The sequence below is a fragment of the Hyperolius riggenbachi genome, chromosome 9 (assembly GCF_040937935.1).
Source record: "Hyperolius riggenbachi isolate aHypRig1 chromosome 9, aHypRig1.pri, whole genome shotgun sequence".
In the NCBI taxonomy this organism is placed as follows: domain Eukaryota; kingdom Metazoa; phylum Chordata; class Amphibia; order Anura; family Hyperoliidae; genus Hyperolius; species Hyperolius riggenbachi.
Window position 1 is genome coordinate 208,244,899 of NC_090654.1, and position 21,491 is coordinate 208,266,389.

At 44.9% G+C, this 21,491-nt stretch overlaps 1 protein-coding gene and 1 long non-coding RNA gene across 4 annotated transcripts in view; one reads left to right on the plus strand and one right to left on the minus strand.

Moving 5' to 3' along the window:
* Nucleotides 1–1,819, minus strand: part of LOC137532913 (uncharacterized) — a 235,819-nt gene extending 234,000 nt beyond the window's left edge. For all 3 annotated transcript variants that reach the window (XR_011024067.1, XR_011024068.1, XR_011024066.1), the window contains exon 1: nt 1,561–1,819. This is a non-coding gene — a long non-coding RNA (uncharacterized lncRNA). The remainder of the gene's footprint in view (nt 1–1,560) is intronic.
* Nucleotides 1,820–1,905: 86 nt separating this feature from the next.
* The window catches only part of FAM98B (family with sequence similarity 98 member B), a 34,923-nt gene continuing 15,337 nt past the window's right edge, over nt 1,906–21,491 (plus strand). Inside the window, exons 1-6 of the mRNA XM_068253915.1 lie at nt 1,906–1,998; nt 7,097–7,242; nt 12,037–12,168; nt 12,275–12,447; nt 13,356–13,436; nt 14,959–15,075. Of these exons, the coding sequence (XP_068110016.1) occupies nt 1,961–1,998; nt 7,097–7,242; nt 12,037–12,168; nt 12,275–12,447; nt 13,356–13,436; nt 14,959–15,075 (687 nt within the window). The 5' untranslated portion in view covers nt 1,906–1,960. The remainder of the gene's footprint in view (nt 1,999–7,096; nt 7,243–12,036; nt 12,169–12,274; nt 12,448–13,355; nt 13,437–14,958; nt 15,076–21,491) is intronic.

Genomic DNA, 21,491 nt, shown 5'->3' on the forward strand with positions numbered 1-21,491 from the left:
AAATGTTGCTCACATTGCATTTATTTTCTGGTGTCTGGTGTAACAGTTGCTGCATTTGTTATTTAATGGTTATAGTTGGCTATATTTGCTGCTTCGGGGTTACGGTTACGCTCCGCCCATACAATGTCATGGCCATGCCCGTTTTGCAGCACGGCGCGCTATGCGCACCGCTAACGCCCCCCAATCCTCCCCAGTTCACCCCCGTCCCAGGTTGGACCTAGAAAAATCTGGTCACTGTATTTTTGACCTATACCCAGTTTCAAGCTTATTTATCCATATTATTGGTGGTTTATTGTATTATGTACAGCGGTACTAACCCTTACTCGTTCACATTGCATTTATTCTCTGGTGTCTGGTGTAACAGTTGCTGCATTTATTATTTAATGGTTATAGTTGGCTATATTTGCTGCTTTGGGGTTACGGTTACGCTCCGCCCATACAATGTCATGGCCATGCCCGTTTTGCGGCACGGCGCGCTATGCGCACCGCTAACGCCCCCCAATCCTCCCCAGTTCACCCCCGTCCCAGGTTGGACCTAGAAAAATCTGGTCACTGTATTTTTGACCTATACCCAGTTTCAAGCTTATTTATCCATATTATTGGTGGTTTATTGTATTATGTACAGCGGTACTAACCCTTACTCGTTCTGTTAATTGTTTTTATGATTATGTCATTTTCGTAGGAATAAAGAATTGTTCTTTAATATTTTGTGAGTGGTGCGGTACTTTCCAGGATCTTCTTGTTTTCGTAGTAGACAGGATGTGTCTGTATGAAGACCTGTACACTTTAGTGTCACTTGCAGGATAGAGCTAGATCCCGACAGCTTTAGCTGTAACAACATTCTGTGGTCTGTTTTAAAACAATGCTCTATGGTAAGTCAGGGTGTGTAAAGGTAGCCATACACTTATAGATGGCCACTTAATGTGGCCAAAAGACAGATCCCTCTCAGATCAGAATCTGATCAGAGAAGGATTAACCACTTCACCTCCAAGGGGTTTTCCCATTAAAAAAACAGAGCAATTTTCACCTGTCAGCGCTCCTTCCATTCATTCGCCTATAACTTTATTACTACTGATCACAACGCAGTAGTACTGCGCAGAGTGCGCCAGGGCCTGCGCGCACGGGCAGACTGCCCGCATTACCAAACAGAATTGTGGGGAATCGAGGAGGCGGAGGAGGACGACAAGGGACAGAGCAGCCTGTAGGAAGCCCCAGGTTAGTATAATGCTGGGCATACACGGCTCGTTTTTGAGCCATTAAGATGGCTCAATAGATCATTTCAGACATCTCCCGCCCGACCGTTTCGTCGCTCGATTCCAGATGGCAGTGAATGGAAAAAGATAAGAAAAATGTGCGGAAGGGAATTTACTGCGGAATCAAAACAATCGAGCCAGAGAATCGAGCGGCAAAAACGAGCCGTGGATGCCCAGCATAAAACCTTTCCTTTTGATCCTCTCAGGTTTCAACTTATCACCCCAGGCAATTACCTGGTTTGCCTATGCCTAAAAACAGCCCTGGTGAAAACATACATTCATTAAACATTCAATGAAATAAACTTACTGATTTCAACCAAACGCCTTTTGAAACCAGTGCCTTCCTTTGAAATATTAATCAAAATGTTCTTGGAAACGATAGTAATTTTTATCGACTTTGGCACATGAGTCACAGCAAGCCTGGTGCTGGTAGTGGATTGTTCAATATACAGATTAGAATTGCTACTCTCTGATCCATTTTCGATCAGCGAGTTGTGTACAGAGAGCAGGTTACTCCGCTTGTACAGAGATTGGAACGGCGCCTAGCTCATAGTAGCATCATCAGCAGCTGCAGCCAGCTGCTTGTCGCGACCGGAACCCTTTTTCCGGAAACAACTTTGCAGCTCGGACTCTTTTCTCTATGCTCCGGAAGACAGTGACACAGGCAGCTTTGTGCGAGTTGCCGCAGGTGTCACATTGCAGCAGTGATGGAAGCTGATCTTCTGGACACGCTGGAAGCGCTGGGGTGAGTAGAGAGATGAGGGTGAAGGATCGCTGCATTTCTGACTTGCCGCTGCATGCAGTGATCAGAGGGATTGCAGGCTGGGGACACTGCTGGATAATTATGTGTCCTGTATATATCGGTCCACCTTTCTCGCCTGCAGAGCTGCACTCATTATAAATATATATATAATATTCGAGCTCAAATGTAATTATTACCAAGGCACAGAACCCACATCCTCCTTTGTACTATCTATTTAACCTGTACATAATTTAACCTGTAATCTATTTAACCTGTAATAAAACAGCCCCTATTTTGGGAGCAAATTTCACTGTGTTATTCGAATTATGGATTTGTATAGCACCAGGTTACACGGTAGTAATTTTTTTATTACCATTGATTTTTATAGCGCCAACATATTCTGTGGTGCTGTACAAAGTAAGAAACAAACATGGGGTACAAAATAATACAGGCAATGGTATACACCAATATACGAAATACAGAGTTGGTGCAAAATACTGGATCGGTAATTACAGTGACAATATGAATAACGTGTTAAAAATTCCAAAAAGCAAAAGGGTGAGGGAGCCCTGCTCTTGCGAGCTTACAATCTAAGTAATATCATATAAGGTGAAAGAACCCTTTCCACAATTCAAGTTTCTTTTTTTTTTCCTTTTCTTTTTTTTTCTCTAATGGTGCCCATACATGGTACAATCTTTTTCATCCAATCTTACCATTTCTATGTAATATAAGGAAACTGCCTACATTACCCTTTTAGTATATTCACTTTATTTACCCTTATACTACATAGAAATGGTAAGATTGGATAAAAAAAATTTACCTTGTATGGGCACCATAAGATACATTTTTATGAATAGACATGCTACATGTACTGCTGGATTACTGCGTTTACTAGAGGGCATGCATCACTCCCAGACTCATACACTAGTAGAGCGTTAAAACTCCTGGTGAAATTATTCTCATTATTCAGATTAAAGGAGCAATAGGGAGCCTTAATTGCAACCTCGGGATCCCCATACTCTGCCATAAGCGCTCTTTCAATTGGATAGCCAATTGCCAGTAGTGAGCACCTTCCAGTTGTACTATATTGCAACTGAATGGGAGCTTTTGAAACCACTGGCATTTCAGCGATTGACATGCAGTGCTGTTACTGTCCAATAATAAACTGCTGCAGGTCACGTCTATTGAGCAGCTGCCACATACAGTGATGTGCATGCATGAGTTGACTACCAGTGCTGGGTACTTGCAGTCGACTTCAAACATCTGGCAAATGAACAGGAGTTTGTGACATACAGTTAACTGTACTTCTGTCAGCTGTCTGTGTGAAAGATCCCTAAGTGTATAGTAGTGAACCGGACAAAGGAACTTTGAATTTGCTGCTGGGTTTTCCTATTGGTCTGCTTTGACCATTAGGGATGATAAAAGAGATGCAAATGCTTCTGAGTTTATCCCAATGTATGGAAACTTTCATGCAAATATTCAGCTTGAAATTGGACCAATCAGTTTAAACCTGGGTGAAACTAGATTTGTCCAATTTCAAGCTGCATATATTTGCATAAAAGTTTACATACATTTGTATAAACCCGGAAGTATCTGCATCTCTTTGATCATCCCTATTGACCATTGAGCACAAGAAACCCTGGTGATGCTACTCTACTTTATAGGGAAACAGTTCTCCAATCACAGTACCCTCTTACAGCACAAAAATGTGGGCATAGTTTACTACAACCTATTGGAAACCTAGCAGTTTAAAACAGGGCTGTGGAGTCGGAGTTGGAGTCGGAGTGGGGGCAATTTTGGGCACCCGGAGTTGGGAGTCGTGGTTTCAGAAACTGAGGAGTCAGAGTCGGAGTCGCATGATTTTTGTACAAAATCCACAGCCCTGTTAAGTATTAGACTAAGGAGTCGGAGTCTGAGCAATTTTGGGTACCCGGAGTCAGAGTCGTGGTTTCAGAAACGGAGGAGTTGGAGACAGAAGATTTTTGTACCGACTCCGCAGCCCTGGTTTAAAAGAGTGCCGTCCACGCAATCACGTTAGCTGAATTTCCCTATGAGGTTTCCTGCTGGGTACCCTAAAGTAGACTAGCACCACCCTGGCAGCATATACAGATGCTGTTGCTGGGGTTCTGTGCTTTGCAGTTACAGCAGAGTATGGGGAGCCTTGGCAATTAGCATCTTTCAATCTGCAGCCAAGGCTCTCCATTGGTTCTTTAACCTGACCAATGGGAATCCACTTCAGGTAAGAGACTCATTGGTTCAATCAGTGGATCAGTAGGAAGCCCCGACACAGGTATTAAAGATGCTTTTGCTGAGGCCTTCTGGTAGCGTAACGGTGGAGTCAGCCAGCTGAGCTGTAGTGGGAACCGACATGCTGCAGACAGATCTCCAAACAGGATTATAGAAGAAAAGAGGGCAGAAGACTGCAAGATCAAGACATTAGGAACATCTTTGTCTTAAAATATTTTTTACAAACCCTATCTAGAGGAAGTACAGAAATTATCCCCTTGACCTTTTACCTGAGAGGGAGTGGACAAGTGAGGGTCATTCTGTAGTTAAAAGGTACTCCCATATTCCAACATAAGCCTGCCCCTTCCCCCACCCCCTTCCTTGACCTTTAGCCACATGTGGGGTACTTGTCCTCATCTCTTCCAGAATCATTGTGAGGATGAGTACCTTGTGTTTAACATGGAAGCTTTGAAAGAAAGGAGGCGCTACATTTTTTTTATTTTTTTATTTTTTATTATTTCAATTCTTATTACACATGAAAAAAAGCACCATTCTGATATGACTGACACGTCTTTTCGCATGGGTAATGAAAAGTGATACATTTAGTGTTCATCTGCCTTTTTTATGCTAACCATTACATTTCATGAGTTTTTTACTTGGTTCCTGACAGTGTTGACATTTCAGCGGTGTTATTAACCACTTCACCTCCCTTGCTACGCTTATCTACTCCCCACAAAACTTCATCTGAAGCTCAGGGGAGTAGATAGGCGTACTTGTGGTAAACAGTGTGCTGTATGCCCAATAATCTATCGGATTATGTATATAGGGTATCATTTTAACCGTGACAAGTGAGAGAATAGATTTTGTGGTGTTTGACAACTGAGGGCTAAGTCATGTGATTTTTTTTTTTTTTTACCGGAAAACTGAATGAAAAGCAATAAAACTGTTATTTTCATGCACTCTATACCCCTAAATAAATACTTGTAAAAAAAAAAAAAAAAAAAAAAATGACAGCATTGAAAAGAGAATACATAGTTACCCTAGGGACTTAGCTTTTAAAATATGTATGAAATTATGAAATGAGTGTATTACTGTTAATCATGAAGATAAGGGCTTTTAATTACTGATAGAGTACAATGAGAAAACAAAAAACACAAACCAGAAACTAATATATTATCGCCATACATTGTACTAGGAACATTATTTAAATGTTGAGATAACCAGGACAAATTAGCAAATACAATGTGTGGGTTTTACCTATGGTAACATTTGTTTATTTGAAAACTATAGTGGATGGAAATGGAGAAATAGTGTATTTTTTCTTTTTTTTCTCATTTTTCCCTTTAAAATGCACAGATAATAACATAATTACTAAAAGCAAATATCACCCTCACAAAGCATAATTTGTGGCAAAAAAAACAAGCTATAGATCATTTACATCTGATGAGTAGCAATAAAGTTATTGGTGAATGAATGGGAGGAGCGCTGAAATGTGAAAATTGCTCTGGTTTTTAAGCAAGAAACCCTGTGGTGCTGAAGTGGTTTATTATTATTATTATTATTATTATTATTATTATTATTATTGTTGTATGACATTATTCTGTGGGAGAGTACAGATTAATCAGGGCTTATGGAAGCTAGGTAGGGCTCCCTAACAGGGAACTGAGTGCAGTTGTTTACATTAATAGTGGCAGACCTCATTCGTGACAGCAGAGATGTTGCTTATGCTGTAACTGTAAACACTGACAGCATTGTTTAAGGCTTTTAGCTAAACATCGAGGATAATAATTCCTTTATCTGTATAGCACTTTCCTCCTGTCGGACTCAAAGCGCTTGCGAGGCAGCCACTAGAGCGCACTCAGTAGCAGTGTTAGGGAGTTTTGCCCAAATAAATCCTTACTGAATAGGTCTTAAAGAGAACCCGAGGCGGGATTTAATTATGTTAGAGGGGCACAGAGGCTGGTTGTGCACAGGACCCCCCTGCGCACCGATATACCCCCCGCAGTGCTAGCGACACACAGCGTTGCCAGCACAATGTTTACCTATGCCGTGTCTGTTAGCGGCGCTACCCGCCCGCGTCCCTTCCCTCCCGCTGATTGGAGGGAAGTGACATGGGCGGGTAGCGCCGATAAGGAGGAGGCGGGGGAGCGGCGCTAAGAGACAAGCAGAGGTAAACATTGTGCTGGTGACACGCTGTGTGTCGCTAGCACTGCGGGGGGTATAGCGGCGCGCAGGGGGGTCCTGGAGGCACACCATGGGGCAACAGAGGCTGGTGTTAGTGTGCACAACCAGCCTCTGTGCCCCACTAGCATAATTAAATCCCACCTCAGGTTCTCTTTAACAATTACACTGTCCAGCCACTGGACTAGGATCATTGTTCCTGTCCCTAGCAAGTCAGCAGTAAACCATAAAAGAATGTTGGTATTTCTACAATAGTCATGATTTCACTGAGCAGGGAAATGGTCATGCCCCAAATACAGCATTTACATGTCTTGGGCACAACGCGCCCCTTTTGGAACTTTGGGGAGGAGTAGGTGAGCAGTCACAATTCCACTGCATTTAGGCCACCTTTTATTAGCCATACATTCTGCAGCAGGTGCCTGATACAGCTTGCAGTTAATTATTCTCATCACAAATCGATCAGGAAACAACAATTATTTTACCTCTTTGCACTACCTGATTATTAAAGAAGACTACAGAGGGGTATAGCCAACTTAAAAGGACAGAACCATGTTTTTTTTTTCCAAAAATGAAGTTTAGGTACACTTTAGGTTTTTTACGGTAAAGGAAAGCCTAGCGAAAAAAGATTATGAACAGGGCTCTGTCTTTCAGAATTGTAAGTTGTTGTTTTTTTTTGTTTGTTTTTTTCACCCAGGTACGAGGGCTCCTTATTGGATGATGCCACACTAGGTCCTGCACTGCAAAGCGGGTTGTCATCGCCAGAGTACTGCCAGCTCTTGCACTGGCTCAGCTCTCAGATTAAGCTGTTAGATAATTTGGAGGAGAGTATCAGTTCTGAAGGTAAGTACAACTTCATGCTGACTGAAGTTGTCGCTGCACAGAAAATTGCAGTAAACATTCCATTGTAACATTTGTCCTTTTCAGTATTTATGAGCATTTGGCACCAATGAAAATGGACCAGTGAGATGAAGCTGCTGCAGGGTTTGATTGGTCAATTTTCAATATGCATAATTAGCATAAAATCCACATTAATTTGCTGAATTATTTGCATCTTATTGACCATCTCTAATGATCTTTAGCAGGATATAAATGGAAATTTGTGTGAGCACCTAGTGATAGATAATGGGCTCTATTCATAAAACATTCCCGCATGCTTGCCGCTGCAAACAGCTGACTTTCTCGACCTATTTAGCAATGTGTTCATTCTTAAAAGCTGTTTCCGCATGAAAAGATACAATTCGTGAGCAGTGCGGGAAATTACCGCCTTATGCGGAGATTATCACAACACATGTCACTGTAGGTTAATTCATAGGGCTCTATTCATAAAACATTTGGGGCGGAAAAAATCGTGGAGGGAAAATACCGCATCGGTATTTTAGACCTCTGGGTGGTCCCTTATAAAAATCTTGCCAGCTGCGATGCAAGTGCGGAGATCTCCCGCTGAAGGCTGGCGGTAAGCTGTCGGAAGGCATGCGGAAACACGGAAGCCAGCAGAGTCCCTCCGTGCGCTGCTCTCTCTGGGAGGTCTGTCCCATTCACTTTTATGTAATCCGAACTCTTCTCGCTAAATTAGAGGAAGCGGTATTTCCCATCCATATACCGCTTCCTCTAATATTTATGAATTGACATTTTGTAACTTTTTCTAGATAAATCTAGAAAAACAGCGCACAAGGCGGAAATTTCTCGCTCTGCTGGGGAATTGTAGCTTATCATGCGGAAACAGCTTTTATGAATGCCCACTTTGCTAAATGGATGGGAAAGTCAGCTAGTTTGAGCGGAAAACTTGTGGGGAACGTTTTATGAATAGAGGCCATAAAGATTAGAGCAGGCGGAATGTGTGCCGAGAAACTCTGCTGTTTAGATAAGTTGATAAGCCAGGGGTAACAGTCAAGATAACAGCAAGTGAATGAGAAAGACCTCCCAGGCAGCTGCATTGAGAGGAGAGCAGACAAGGCATTCCGGAATACCAAGGCTGTGTTTTTTTTAACCCTTTGGGTACCGGTTTTCAGATAAATTTCAGAATCAGGTTTATTTCGCCAAGTGCGGCAGGTGCCACACCCAGAATTATGTGTGGCACACACAGGCAATTGGGCATAGTGCAAAATTGACAGACCATTCAAACAGTGTAACAAACTGACATTGTGCACAGAAAGGTGCATAAAACAGGTACATAAAACACGGCCAAGAATAAAGTTAAAGGTAAGCGTGGCGCTATAGTGACCTATGTGGCAGTACTGCAGGGTGACCGGGGGGCCCTGCTGGGAGGACAAGCAGCGTCAAGGGCACTAGTTTAAATGGAGCACTGCTTGGGGGAAAAAAAGAGTTCCTGTGCCTGGAGGTTTTGGTGGGAATAGTTCTGTAACGGCGGCCTGAGCGCATGCGGATGAAGAAGCGACTGATTTCACATCAGAAAGCCTGCATGTGTAACATTTATTGAAGTTCTTCTAAGCTGCAGCAATTAAATAGATTGTTTAGGAAGACTAATAGACAGATTCAGTGCAGATTCAGGAGAAGGAGAGGCAGAAAATGTACATGTAAAGGGATGCTGGGGCTGCCTCCTTTATACTAACGCTGTCTCTGCAGGAGAAAATGTATCAACTCAGCTAGCAAATGTAACAGCTCGGCAGCACCGCCAGTTTAGGGCTCTTTCACACCAGAGCCCACTTCTGGCATTTTAACGCAAAGTCTATACTTTGCGTTAACCAAGGTAAAAGGAAAGTCCATAGACTTTCCTTTTACCTTTCACACCCGACGCTGCGTTTCGATACGTTGCGGTACGACGCATCCCGGCGCATTTTATCGTCGGGAATCGCCGTTTCCCCTTCGGGGTAATTAACTACTACCGCTGCTACTCAGCGTCGCACCGGAGTTTCCCGACGACACGCCGCAACGCGTGCAGGAGCCGTTCTCCTGCACACTTTTGGTGTGTAACGGGCCTTAGTGCGGGAATTCCCCAACCGATTATCGCAAGTGTAAACATTTAGATGAATTAGCACACAAAAGTGTAAAATACCGCGAGATAATATTGAGGGCAAAATACTGGAGGGATATAGAATAGCACATAAATGTACCAGGTGAAAATTGGAGGGAGTCACAGTTAAAATTAATCCACAGAGCAAAATATGCCTTTAATATCAAATATAGGATACCCCCGGCATGTTGTTCTCCGAGATGTCCCAAGTGCTCACTGCAAAATGCAGCTATTTATCACAGTCTCTGGGCTTGCCCGACAATTGTTAAGTTTTGGCATGATATTACGGCTTATGTGAAAACGGTGTGTAAGGTTCAATTGGATCTAGACCCACTTATGATGTTGTTTAACTATTTCGAGCCTCAAAGCCAGGACACCCCGGGTGTAACCAAATCCAGTCCGAACAAATTGACTCATCTGATTGTAATAGCCTCTCGTAAAGTCATCTTTAAAGGGAAGGTTCAGGGAGGGTGGGTTAAAAATAAAAATCAAATTCCACTTACCTGGGGCTTCCTCCAGCCCGTGGCAGGCAGGAGGTGCCCTCGCCGCCGCTCCGCAGGCTCCCGGTGGTCTCCGGTGGCGCGCCCGACCTGGCCAGGCCGGCTGCCAGGTCGGGCTCTTCTGCGCTCCAAGGCCCGGAACTTCTGCGTCCCACGCCGGCGCTCTGACGTCATCGGACGTCCTCCGTGCTCTACTGCGCATGCGCAGTAGTGCGCATGCGCAGTAGAGCCCGGAGGACGTCCGATGACGTCAGAGCGCCGGCGTGGGACGCAGAAGTTCCGGGCCTTGGAGCGCAGAAGAGCCCGACCTGGCAGCCGGCCTGGCCAGGTCGGGCGCGCCACCGGAGACCACCGGGAGCCTGCGGAGCGGCGGCGAGGGCACCTCCTGCCTGCCACGGGCTGGAGGAAGCCCCAGGTAAGTGGAATTTGATTTTTATTTTTAACCCACCCTCCCTGAACCTTCCCTTTAACAAGTGGATTTTTCTCAGTGCCCCGACGGTCTGGGATGTTCAGGAAGAACTTCATCATCTCTTTAACCAGGATAAACTCGAGGCTTTTATACAAAAAGATAAGAAAACGGCTAGCTTTTTCAAAAAATGGAAACTATTCTTGCTTCTTTTTCGGATCTGGAAATCAAGCCATAATGGAACATTTTACATATACTAAGTTGTACCTGATGAGTCACTTACAGGGATCCTTGGGTCGACTGGATATTTTTTAAAATTGTCAAGAACGGCAGGTGCTCTCAGAGATGACAGAGGGAGGGGAAGGGCTGGGAAGGAGGGGGGGGGGGGGGGGGGTTCTATAGGGGAACCAGGAGGGATCATTTAGACCTTTGAGATGATGAACAAATGAGTGTTTACAATGTTATAGGCTTAATTGCGTTTCATATCATAGTATTGTACTAAATTTGTTCGTTTCAACACAATATCACCCTGTATGGTTGCTGTTATGAAATAAAGTAAACTATGTTTAAAAAAAAAAAAAAAAATACCGATGCGGTGTTTTCCCTCTAAGATTTTTTTAACCTCAAATGTTTTATGAATAGAGCCTAATGTGACTATAAACAGTTGATTTCTGTAAGCTGTGAAAGACACGTATTAACATTAGAAGGCGACAGAAGGGAGGGGGTCAGGATCAGAGGTCAGTGAATAGACAGACAAGAAGTGGAAATGTCTGACGCATGGGACATCACAGGAACGAATTTAAAACCTGTAGATAATTATGCTTCAGATGAGAAAATTATTATGAAACTTTATTTATAAACCTCTAACATATCACGCAGCACTATACAATAGATGGAGGAGATGTTACAACACTAAACAATCTTACACAGGGACATTATAGTGTTAAACAGTGGAAAATGGTGATGTAACAATAAATAACAGTATACAGATTGCAATGAAGGGATAATTTGCAGACAAGTCCATAAGGTGGTGGAGGAGAGCACACGAGGAGTAGGGCCCTGCCAAGTAGGCTTACAATCTTAGGGGTGGGGTTGAGGGACACACAAGGGGGAGGTGTATTTCCAGTGTAGGGGGTTGGAGCTATGAGGATGGTGGATAAGCAATGGTGAACAGAGTTCAGGTACCCTTTAATTGTGGCTATTACCAAATACTGAATTGCAGAATAGTATTCGTAAAGCGGACCTGAACTCAGAGCTTCCGCTCTGCTCTAAGAGATAAGCAACAGCATAATAACTTAAAGAAAAACATTTCTTTGTTACAGCTGATACAAATCCTGCTATAAATATGCAGTGTGTCTACTTCCTGCTTTTATGGAAGCAGATATGGGTTAACATTCTGTGTTTACAAATTAGCTCTCTGCCGTGGCTGGCAGCTAACACGGCTGGGGGATCAAATTACAACTTTTACTTAGTCACAGGAGAGGGGGAATTAGACAGGCTAAACCAGGCATGGACAAACTCGGCCTTCCAGCGTGTACGGAACTACAAGTCCCACAATGCATTTGCCTTTGAGTCATGACTGTGGCTGTCAGACTCCTGCAATACATTGTGGGACTTATCGCAATAAGCCTGGGTTTTTGTCCAGCCTGTTGATAGGTGGAATTTCTGCTTTACAGTAAGGGCTACTGTTGCTATAATCAAGTGTACAGTGGGAGGATTTAAGAACAAGCATCCTTTGTCTCACTTGTCCGTAACAGGTGGAGATTTGGAGAGTATGCAGCTGGAAATCAGTGGATTCCTGAAGGAGCTCTCATGCCCGTACTCTTCTCTGGTGTCTGGCGATATCGAAAGCAGGCTGAAAAGCAAGGAGGATTGTCTTAAGCTGCTATGTGAGTATAGAACTAGCAAGTGAATAGCCTCTAATGCATTTTTGCATTTGTACAAAATGAACTGGCCAGTTTACAAATGGTTCATGTCTCTTGTTGTATGCTCCAGTGTTTTTAGGCACTGAGCTTCAAGCTTTGCAGATAGTACAGACCAGGAGGCAGAGTTGCCCGAACACAAGTGATGCTTTGTATAAAGAAGTGAGGACCATTTGTGAAGCTCTCCAGTTGCCTGAACCTTCAACTTCAGATTTTATGTCCAAATTAAAAAGTGTGGAGGAAAAGGTGAGATGTATGTCATCCCTTGTTTATAATTTGCAATCTGTCTTCTCTTTATAAAGAGCTGTAGGTTGAGGCAAGTTTACAAAGGGTAACATTTGTAAGGGATCTGATACGTCAGGAGAATGAATTTGTATCGAGATTCCCTCCTTATTTCTTACACAAGTAAATGTGGCCATACACTGGTCAATGTGGCCAACAGGTCCTTGTCTGATCAGAGAGGGATCTATCTGGAACCCCATCCCAAAACATTGGAGGCCGAACATAGCACCATGGCACGTACCTTACATGACCACTAGAGGCCTCTAATATTTGGCCTCTAGTGTTTGTCACGTGTCACACAGCTCCCTGGAAGTGGGGAAATGGGGAGAAGTGCCTGGCAGTTGAGAGAAGACACGACAGGAAGTGCCGGCGGAGAGGTGAGATAAACGCTGCTGCATGAAATTGACTGCAACTAGTGATCTGCTCCTGAACGACCATCCGATTGGCGCGGTCTGGCGTGTTTGATCAGTTACGGCCACAAATTGAGCGGCCATGCTTTGCATCATATATTTCTAGCATTATACTCGATGGGGGTGGTCGCAACCATTGGCTCTAAAGGTATGTACACACACATTTTATAACGGCCCGTTCAGTTAACAATCATTCTGCGTGTACCACGGCAGCCATTCGATCCTGCTCAGGCTGGATCAATTGCAGGCTGGTGGGCTAGACCATATTGTACTGCAAGGAAGGGGTCCGCAGACTGCACTTGAGTTCGTAAATTAAAAAAAATATCTTTATTGCAAAAAAAATCACACTTAAGACATTGACATCCACAAGTTCAAAGTGACGGTCAGTTTGTCAGTTTTACAAGAGACAATGATACGTTTGCATATTAGAGTGTCATTCATGTTTGTTATATCTGCTTACAGGTTGCTGAACTGCTGCCTAAGGTGAAGGCCAACAGCATAGATAAGAAGTTGCTCAGTGCAGAGCTCAATTCACAACAGTTGGTGAGAAGCAGAAACTCTAGTTAACAATAAATAATGTATAAAATAATTCCTGAGGTCTAAGCCATGTTTGTATGTGTTCGTCGTACCTGACAAGACTCAGTGCACCTTGACGCATGTAAACGCACTGCATGTAACATTTTTATGGGGATGTCCACATCTCTGCACTGTAACTGACCATGTTATCCTAATGCACTTTCTGGATAATGTGTGTGAAAATGTGCCCATTACATAGCGATGCATACTATGAAAATAACATGAACATTTTAACATGCAGTTTGTATGCATTGGCTGAACTCTTATTTGGTGTAAGGAGTATTGTAGATTCCAGCACTCATGGGCTTCAATATATGTACAGCACCACAAACTAGAAACTATACCAGTTTCTCGTTTGTGGTGCTTCCCTTGACCACAAACATTGATAACGGCTTGCTCTAGCCCTGAAGCAACACAGAGGGAGAGGCTGGCTTTGCTATCTGGAAAATGTATTTGGACCCAGAAAATTCTCAGCACACCTGATCCATGCTGCTACAGGGAAATGCTTACGTATCCTGAAAGGTAGCATCACATCCAGCTACTGCTGTTGTCACAAGCTAGGAGTAGAACAACCTATCCACTTAATGTGAGTGGGTGTCATGTTAGTAAAAGTGAGCATGGCAAATGGCTTGAACTTCCACAAGAGACACAGGTGGGCTACTCTGTAAAGCACTGCTCTCACCCATCTCATTCCAAGATCTTAACAAAAGTTATTATTATTATTATTATTATTATTATTATATGGTTTAAGTAGCTGGTTGTTGCAGCTCTTTACAGAGTACATAATCCTGTCACCAACTGTCATAAAAGCTCCAAAACACAGACATGGGCTTGACAGCTAAGCTGGGATCATCTTATTTATTCTGTGACTGCCAGAGGAACATGCAAACGTTTCAGGTAACGGTACTTCCTCAGGTCCCCATACTCATGTAGCACTTGAGGAAGTGTTGTTGGCTGAAACATTTGCCCCTTTCTTTTGTACATATCTATACGGCTGGGCATTGCAGTAATCTCAGAGCTTCTGCCCAGGATATGTACAAAGTGTTGTTACTCCCTTACTCCACATTTGTGTTTTTTACATTGTTCCTCAGAGGAGCGTCAGATCTACTATAATCAGTCTTATGTCCCTACCATAGGTAAACAATTGGGGTGAAACAATTAGCTTAGCACAAAAAGAATGCAGGGAGAAAAGAACATGGGGGGGGGGGGGGGCATGTAAACCTTTGCAAATGGTGCCATGACTGTATAGAGTGTATTTAATACATGAAACTTTCAGTCACTTTAATGCTTTATCTTTTGCTTTGGTCTACTCCTAGTCCTTTTATTCCCTACATCCTGCCTTGTTCTCTGTGTGGTAGTCAGCCGAAACAAATGCCCTGGATATGGTCAAATCCTGAATTAAGTCTTCATACCAGTTAATGTCTTGGAAACTGTACTCTTGAGGAATATTCTATGCCTAATTTGGTATGTTTATGTCCTAATCTCATAGGAACGGCTGGAGGAGATAAATGAAGCACTTTGTAAAGAATACGAGTGTCGGAGGAGAATGTTAATGAAGCGTCTAGATGTTACTGTACAGTCATTCAGCTGGTCAGACAGGGCCAAGGTGGGTGCTCTCTATAAGGCAGCAGACCGTTTGTTAGTTACAGTTTTTACAGTTAGGATTATTTGCAGGGCGGTGTGAAAGTAGTCTCACATTAAAGTATATCTCTACTTTAACCATTTGCATACCAGCAGTCTCTGGCCCCTCAAGGACCAGAAACTGCCTGTACCAAATACCGCCGAATCGTCACACATACCCGCCGGTCACGCCGCTCTCCCACCACCGCAGGCCGTCGCTATAGCGGCAGAGCTCTCTGTGACGGTCAAGAGCCACTTTCATTGGATCCTGACCTTGTCCGTTAAAGTAAACCAATGGGATTGACTTACAATGGTCACATGGTTAGGAGCAAATTCAAGCGGCTGTCATATAGACGGCAGGGCGAGTGAACTGCGACAGGAGAAAGCGACGCGATTGTCGTAGCAGGGGCTACGTGCGCTTCCCGAAGCAGTAACATATACGTCCTGTCAGAGCCGCAGCACCACCTGCATGATGTAGATTCGTGCTGCTTTGGTCCAGAAGCAGTTAAAAAAACATTATTTTGTAAATGAATGGGTAACTGTAACTTTATGGTAAACTACATCAAGCAGGCTGTCACTGGTACTGCAGCAAATCTGTCCATTGTGTTAACAATATGCCAGATTTCTCTCCACCCCCCCCCACACATCCCCACATTGATCTGACAGCATTCCTAGTCTACTGTAGTTCTAGTAGGGTACACAGAAGAGGATGCAGCAAGCAGAACAATCTGCCTAGAAATAGTTTTGACGCCCCTGCACTATGTATTTTTCATAAAGGAACTGCAAAGGAGATAGTTTATATCATTGAACTGAGTTTTGACACAGGAATAAGTTGCATCACATTTTTAGCCCTCTAATTGACCACTCAATAAATCAGAAAAAAAATCTCTATTTGACTTCTGTGCTCATGTCACAGCTTTTCCAGGCACTTCTATTTTCTGTGTCTAGTATGTCAACAAGCAAGGCTGCTTACGTTCAGCAATTGCCTGGGAGTTTTATCTAAGCTATATTTTTAATTTGTGACGGCTCAAGTAATTAATATGTACAGGTACAGCTCTCAATTCTTAGTTTATAGTTAATAACAATATGAAAGTACCCTTTTGCGTTAAAGTAAACCCAAGGCAGTTAAAAAAAACAAAACGTTAGATACTTGCCTAGGTAGAGGGAATCCTATGGATAGTTCAGAGGCTTCTCATCTTCTCCTTGACCCCACTGTTGCCGCACTGATAAGAGCTTGACAAATATCTTGTCATGGCTGTACACCCCGCTGTGTATAAGCACGACTGTACTGTGCCTGCAGGAGTACAGCCATGCCTGCGCAGTAAACTGAAGCAGCTCATCCATGAGTAGCTTGTTGCTTCTTCACAGGTGTAGCTGTACTTGCACAGTACATATGAAGAAAAATACTGTGCACCTGTATCATGAACAGTCCCAGAAATTTATTCCATTCCTCATACATATATGGTCAGCCTTGACATACATCAAAGAGAAGTGCCAAACCTGTGTGTGTCGGTATTGCAGCGGTGTAGAAGGGAGAGGTGACCAGGGGAAGATTCGGACGGCACTACAGCCGTTTCTCGCCGCTCGGGCGCTTGCTCACATGCGTGTCCGTGTACTGGTGGCGCCGGAGAGCTTCCTGTATAGGACCTCCTAACTCCGCCTCCGGCGCCATCTCATTGGTGTGAAGTTATGACGGGGAAAGGTCGGGGGTGAATGGGCGGGATTCCGCCGTTATACGGTCTGTGCGAAAAGGAGACCAAACTCTTCTGGACAGCGACCACCTTGAACAAGTATAAGGAGGAGGGTTACGTCGCAAGGGGCTTCAGGTCCTATAGAGAACCGTCAGAGTACAGAGACGATAAGAAATTTGTGGAGAAGTGGGAGACTGCGCATCTGAACTACTGCAAGATTTTGCAAGAGATCGTTAGAGAAAGAACAATAGAGGAGCACAACAAAGTCTCCGGAGAACTCCAGGAAACTAGGGAACAACTTCAAGAAGTAACCTCAGAAGAAAACTTCACAGCTATCATAGCAAAAATCGAGAAAAAGATCTTACCGATACAGAACGAACTCAAAGCCAGGAAACTCAAAAAGTTTCATCGCGATCGAGACGACTTCAGGAAAGGCAGAATATTCTATTGGGGACAGGGAGGTACACCACAACGGGGGTTTAAGCCAAGGAAAGGCAAAGGCTACTGGACCACAGATTCCGGCTCGGACTCTGAGGAAAACAGTAATAAAAAGTCAGAGAAGAAACCGAAACCCAAGTACCCCAAGAAGAGGAAGGGGGACCATAGCCGGGACCCAAGGGCCAAACCCAATCAGCCCAAACCATGTGCCTCCACCCCTTTAGGCGGGGAGTCCGCAGAGGAGGAAGACACAGACACTGGGAGAAACGTAACCTGGGATTCACCTGTGGCCACCAGGAGCCACCACAACCACAACCATGTCAAACGGAAGAGGACCAAGGAGTAGAAACCTTCCCAAAATCAGGAACTCAGCAGCATTCAGAAGGAGAACTCCAAGTGGTCAATCTGACCAATCAGACCATCCCTGAAAACTGTATTGCTCTCCTGAAAAAGGGTTTAGGGTTCTCACCCGTACAGAATTTTGATTATGTTGACTTTTTTGTTGATTTATACAAGGCCACCAGAAAGATGATGATTGCCCAATTTTACAAAAATGGGGAGGGGACGCTCCAAGGACGGGATGATGGAGGCCCAGCATCGGTGGAGAGTCCACTATCTTCCCTCGGGTTTAGTCCTGAGGTGGATTGGGACGCCACCGAGATAGAGGCACTCCGGATACTAGAGGAGCTGTGGGAGGAGGGAGGTCCCTGTGATGTGAGGGAGGAACAGGCACCCTCACTAAATCTGTCCCTGGGTAATCCCACCAGCTTTCGAGCATGCAAGTCCACAAGACCTATACCCATTCCCCCCGGTTCCCCAATAGACCAGTTTTCTCACCGGGTCGCAGCAGAAATGAAAGCTATCTGCTATCAGCAGGCCCCCGACAATCTAAACAAGACCGACAAAGCGGCCATCAAGTGGCTGAGACAACATCGCGACCTGGTGATCAAGCAGGCGGACAAAGGGGGGAATGTGGTGATTATGTCCAGTGAGTTTTACGTAAATGAGGCCCAAAGGCAATTAGGCAATACAGAGTATTACCAGAGGTTGGGGGGAAATCCCACCCCCAGGTATCAGGCCAGCCTCCGCTCCTTGCTAAGACGGGGGGTGGAAAAAGGGTACATGCCGCAGAGATTAGCGATTGACCTGCTTCCTGTGTCCCCCCGAAACCCTGTGTGGTACCATCTCCCAAAGCTGCACAAGTCACCGGAGAGCCCCCCAGGAAGACCGATCGTCTCGGGGTGCGGCTCCCTGACGGAACGCCTGTCCCGGTTCCTTGACCACCTATTACGGCCTCTGCTTTTGGGGGTCCCATCTTACCTGGGGGACACACTCGACACAATTAATTTGGTCGAGAAAACCCCGTGGAGAAGTGACTACAAAATAGCCACCATAGATGTAGAGAGCCTCTATAGCAGGATACCCCATGAAGGGGGTCTGAGGGCGGTTCGGAGGTACCTGGACAGAACCAACAAGGACGAGGGGTATAAGGATTTCCTTTGTGATTGTTTAAACTTTATATTGACACACAACGCTTTTATGTTCGATGGAAGATGGTACCACCAGAGGTCGGGGACAGCCATGGGAACCTCTGTGGCATGTACATATGCAGGACTTTTCTTGGGGGCATGGGAGGAGGACTACGTCCATAATCACAGAAACCCATTTCGACAGAACATCAAAACTTGGGCTAGATATGTGGATGACGTGCTGGTCGTATGGCAGGGAAGCCGGGAGGAGTTCAGCACCTTTATGAGGTACCTCGATGATAATCAGGTGAATATGCGCTTTACGTCAGAGGTAAGCGAACAATCCATCAGTTTTCTAGATCTGAGGATTAGGCCCGATGGGGCCAAACTAACCTGTGAGGGGTACAGGAAAGACACTGCTGTGAACTCCCTCCTACACAGACATAGCTTCCATCCTAAGCATGTCAAGACCTCCCTGCCATACGGCCAATATCTGCGCCTAAGACGAAACAACTCCAATATAGAGACCTTTGAGGTGCAGGCACAGGAACTTACTGCAAGGCTTGAAGCCAGGAAGTATGATAGGCAATGCCTGGATAAAGCCCGGGACAGGGCACGAGAAATAGATAGGAATTCCCTCCTCCTGAGGGGCTCAGGAGATCGAAGGAATGATGGAAAAAGTAACTTGACCCTCACTTTTGACTTTACCCCGATGTCAACTAAGTTGACCCAGATAATAAAGAAAAATTGGGGGATAGTGATGAGAGATCCAGCCCTTCAGAAGGTGTTTCCGAGCCCCCCCAATGTAGTCTTTAGGAGGGCCCCCACCCTGGGGGACACATTAACTCGAAGTGAGTACCGTTCACCCCCCATTTGGAATTGGCTATCGGGCAACCGCCCAAAGGGTAACCATAAGTGTGGCCATTGTGATTTTTGTACCAACATGTGGGAGGGTACCAATTACCGTCTGGGAGGCTTACAGTGGGAGGTGAGGGCTTTTATCACATGTCAAACCAGGTTTGTCTCCTATGTAGTGTTTTGCCCTTGCCTCTTCTACTACGTTGGGAAAACAACCCGCCCCCTCAAAGAGAGAGTGGGGGAGCATTTTAACTCAATTAAGTCAGGAAAAGGTAGCCCTAGATTGATTGAACATGTAAGGGAGGTTCATGGTGGGAGGGCAAGGTGTCTAAGATTTGCAGGTCTCCTACATGTTGCCCCATCAAGGCGAGGGGGTGACCGTGACCGAGAATTAACGAGACGAGAGTCAAGGGTCATCTTGCGCTCGGAGGCTATGGGGCCCCTGGGCCTAAATGATAGATTGGAATTGGCCTGTTTTCTTGAACCCTAGGACTCCTGGCGCCCCCCCTTCTCTTCCTGGTGGTGTATCCCGGAATCCCCCTTTTTTTAACCCTCCCTGGATATTGTGTCTTTCCCCTGTTCTTTTTCTTTCCCTTTTAGCCGCCCTTGGAGGTGGCGTTTGAACGATCTCTTGCTGGTGGTGGGCAGGGGTCAATGCCCAGTAGGGATTGTCGGGCTGTCCGCACGGGCAGTATATGGGCACTAAACAATCATTTGGGAATAATAAAAATGAATGGCCAAAGCGAATAATTTGGTAATGCATTAAAAGGTCCCCAAAGGTGGACGATTTTTTGGACCCAGAAGGGCCCTACCAAACACAAAATGGATTTTAAACATAATGTCCTGCGGCGTAAGTGCCGGGTGGAGCCCTGTGCGGACAGCAGACAATGAAGGTGAGCCTATTCACTTTATAGTAGGTTCCTGGAGGGATTGGGTCCTATAACACCCCCTAAACCCAAAGTCCAATGGTGAACATCTGTACCGGTGCACATTGGGTGGTGTAGTTTGAGGATAGGGCCCCCTCCGGAGGTTGAGACGGGAGGTACCACTCCTTCGTCTTTTTCCCCCTCCCTCCTTCCCTCCTCTGCTCCCACCCCGTTCAACGTATAGTTTGCATTGCGTAGAGATTAGTCTATGGGGGAAAAAAACTCTCTATAGCAGAAAAGAGATGTATGAACTCGTCCATTACTAAATTACATGGGTAACATCTCCGTAATGCAAACATACATCCGTCTCCCCTCTGCCCCTCTTTCTCCTTCCCCTCCTTCCTGTTCAGGGGGGCATGGCAGGGATAGGGTTAAATATAACCCACATAGCTTATGTACGAGTAAAGAGGTTATCAGAGTCCCGCCCAGCTCCCCCAGTTTTTTAACGGGGTTTCCTTTTTTAGGTTTAGGTTTGGGGGTCCCCAAATTTTTGGGATGTTTTTATTGGATGTTATAAAAATAAATGAAATTAATAATTTTATGATCCAAAGAGAGGATAGTTTAGCTCGATGCTACGTATATGGGTTTAAGTGCAAACAGATGATTCTACACGGAGCACGGAGATATATCCCTTGATTTGCACAAATCATAATAGGTTAACAGAGTAATGATGTTTGTTTTCTTTTCTTTTCTTTTCTTTTCTTTTTTTATTTGCATGATGTAGTTCATTGATCAGGAATGACACGAGCACAGCACACTTTGGTCTGGGCGTTCCGCCCCTTCTAGTTGCACTGCACAGCGACACCAAGATATCTAGCATATTCCTAGATTCTTCCGTATAACGGCGGAATCCCGCCCATTCACCCCCGACCTTTCCCCGTCATAACTTCACACCAATGAGATGGCGCCGGAGGCGGAGTTAGGAGGTCCTATACAGGAAGCTCTCCGGCGCCACCAGTACACGGACACGCATGTGAGCAAGCGCCCGAGCGGCGAGAAACGGCTGTAGTGCCGTCTGAA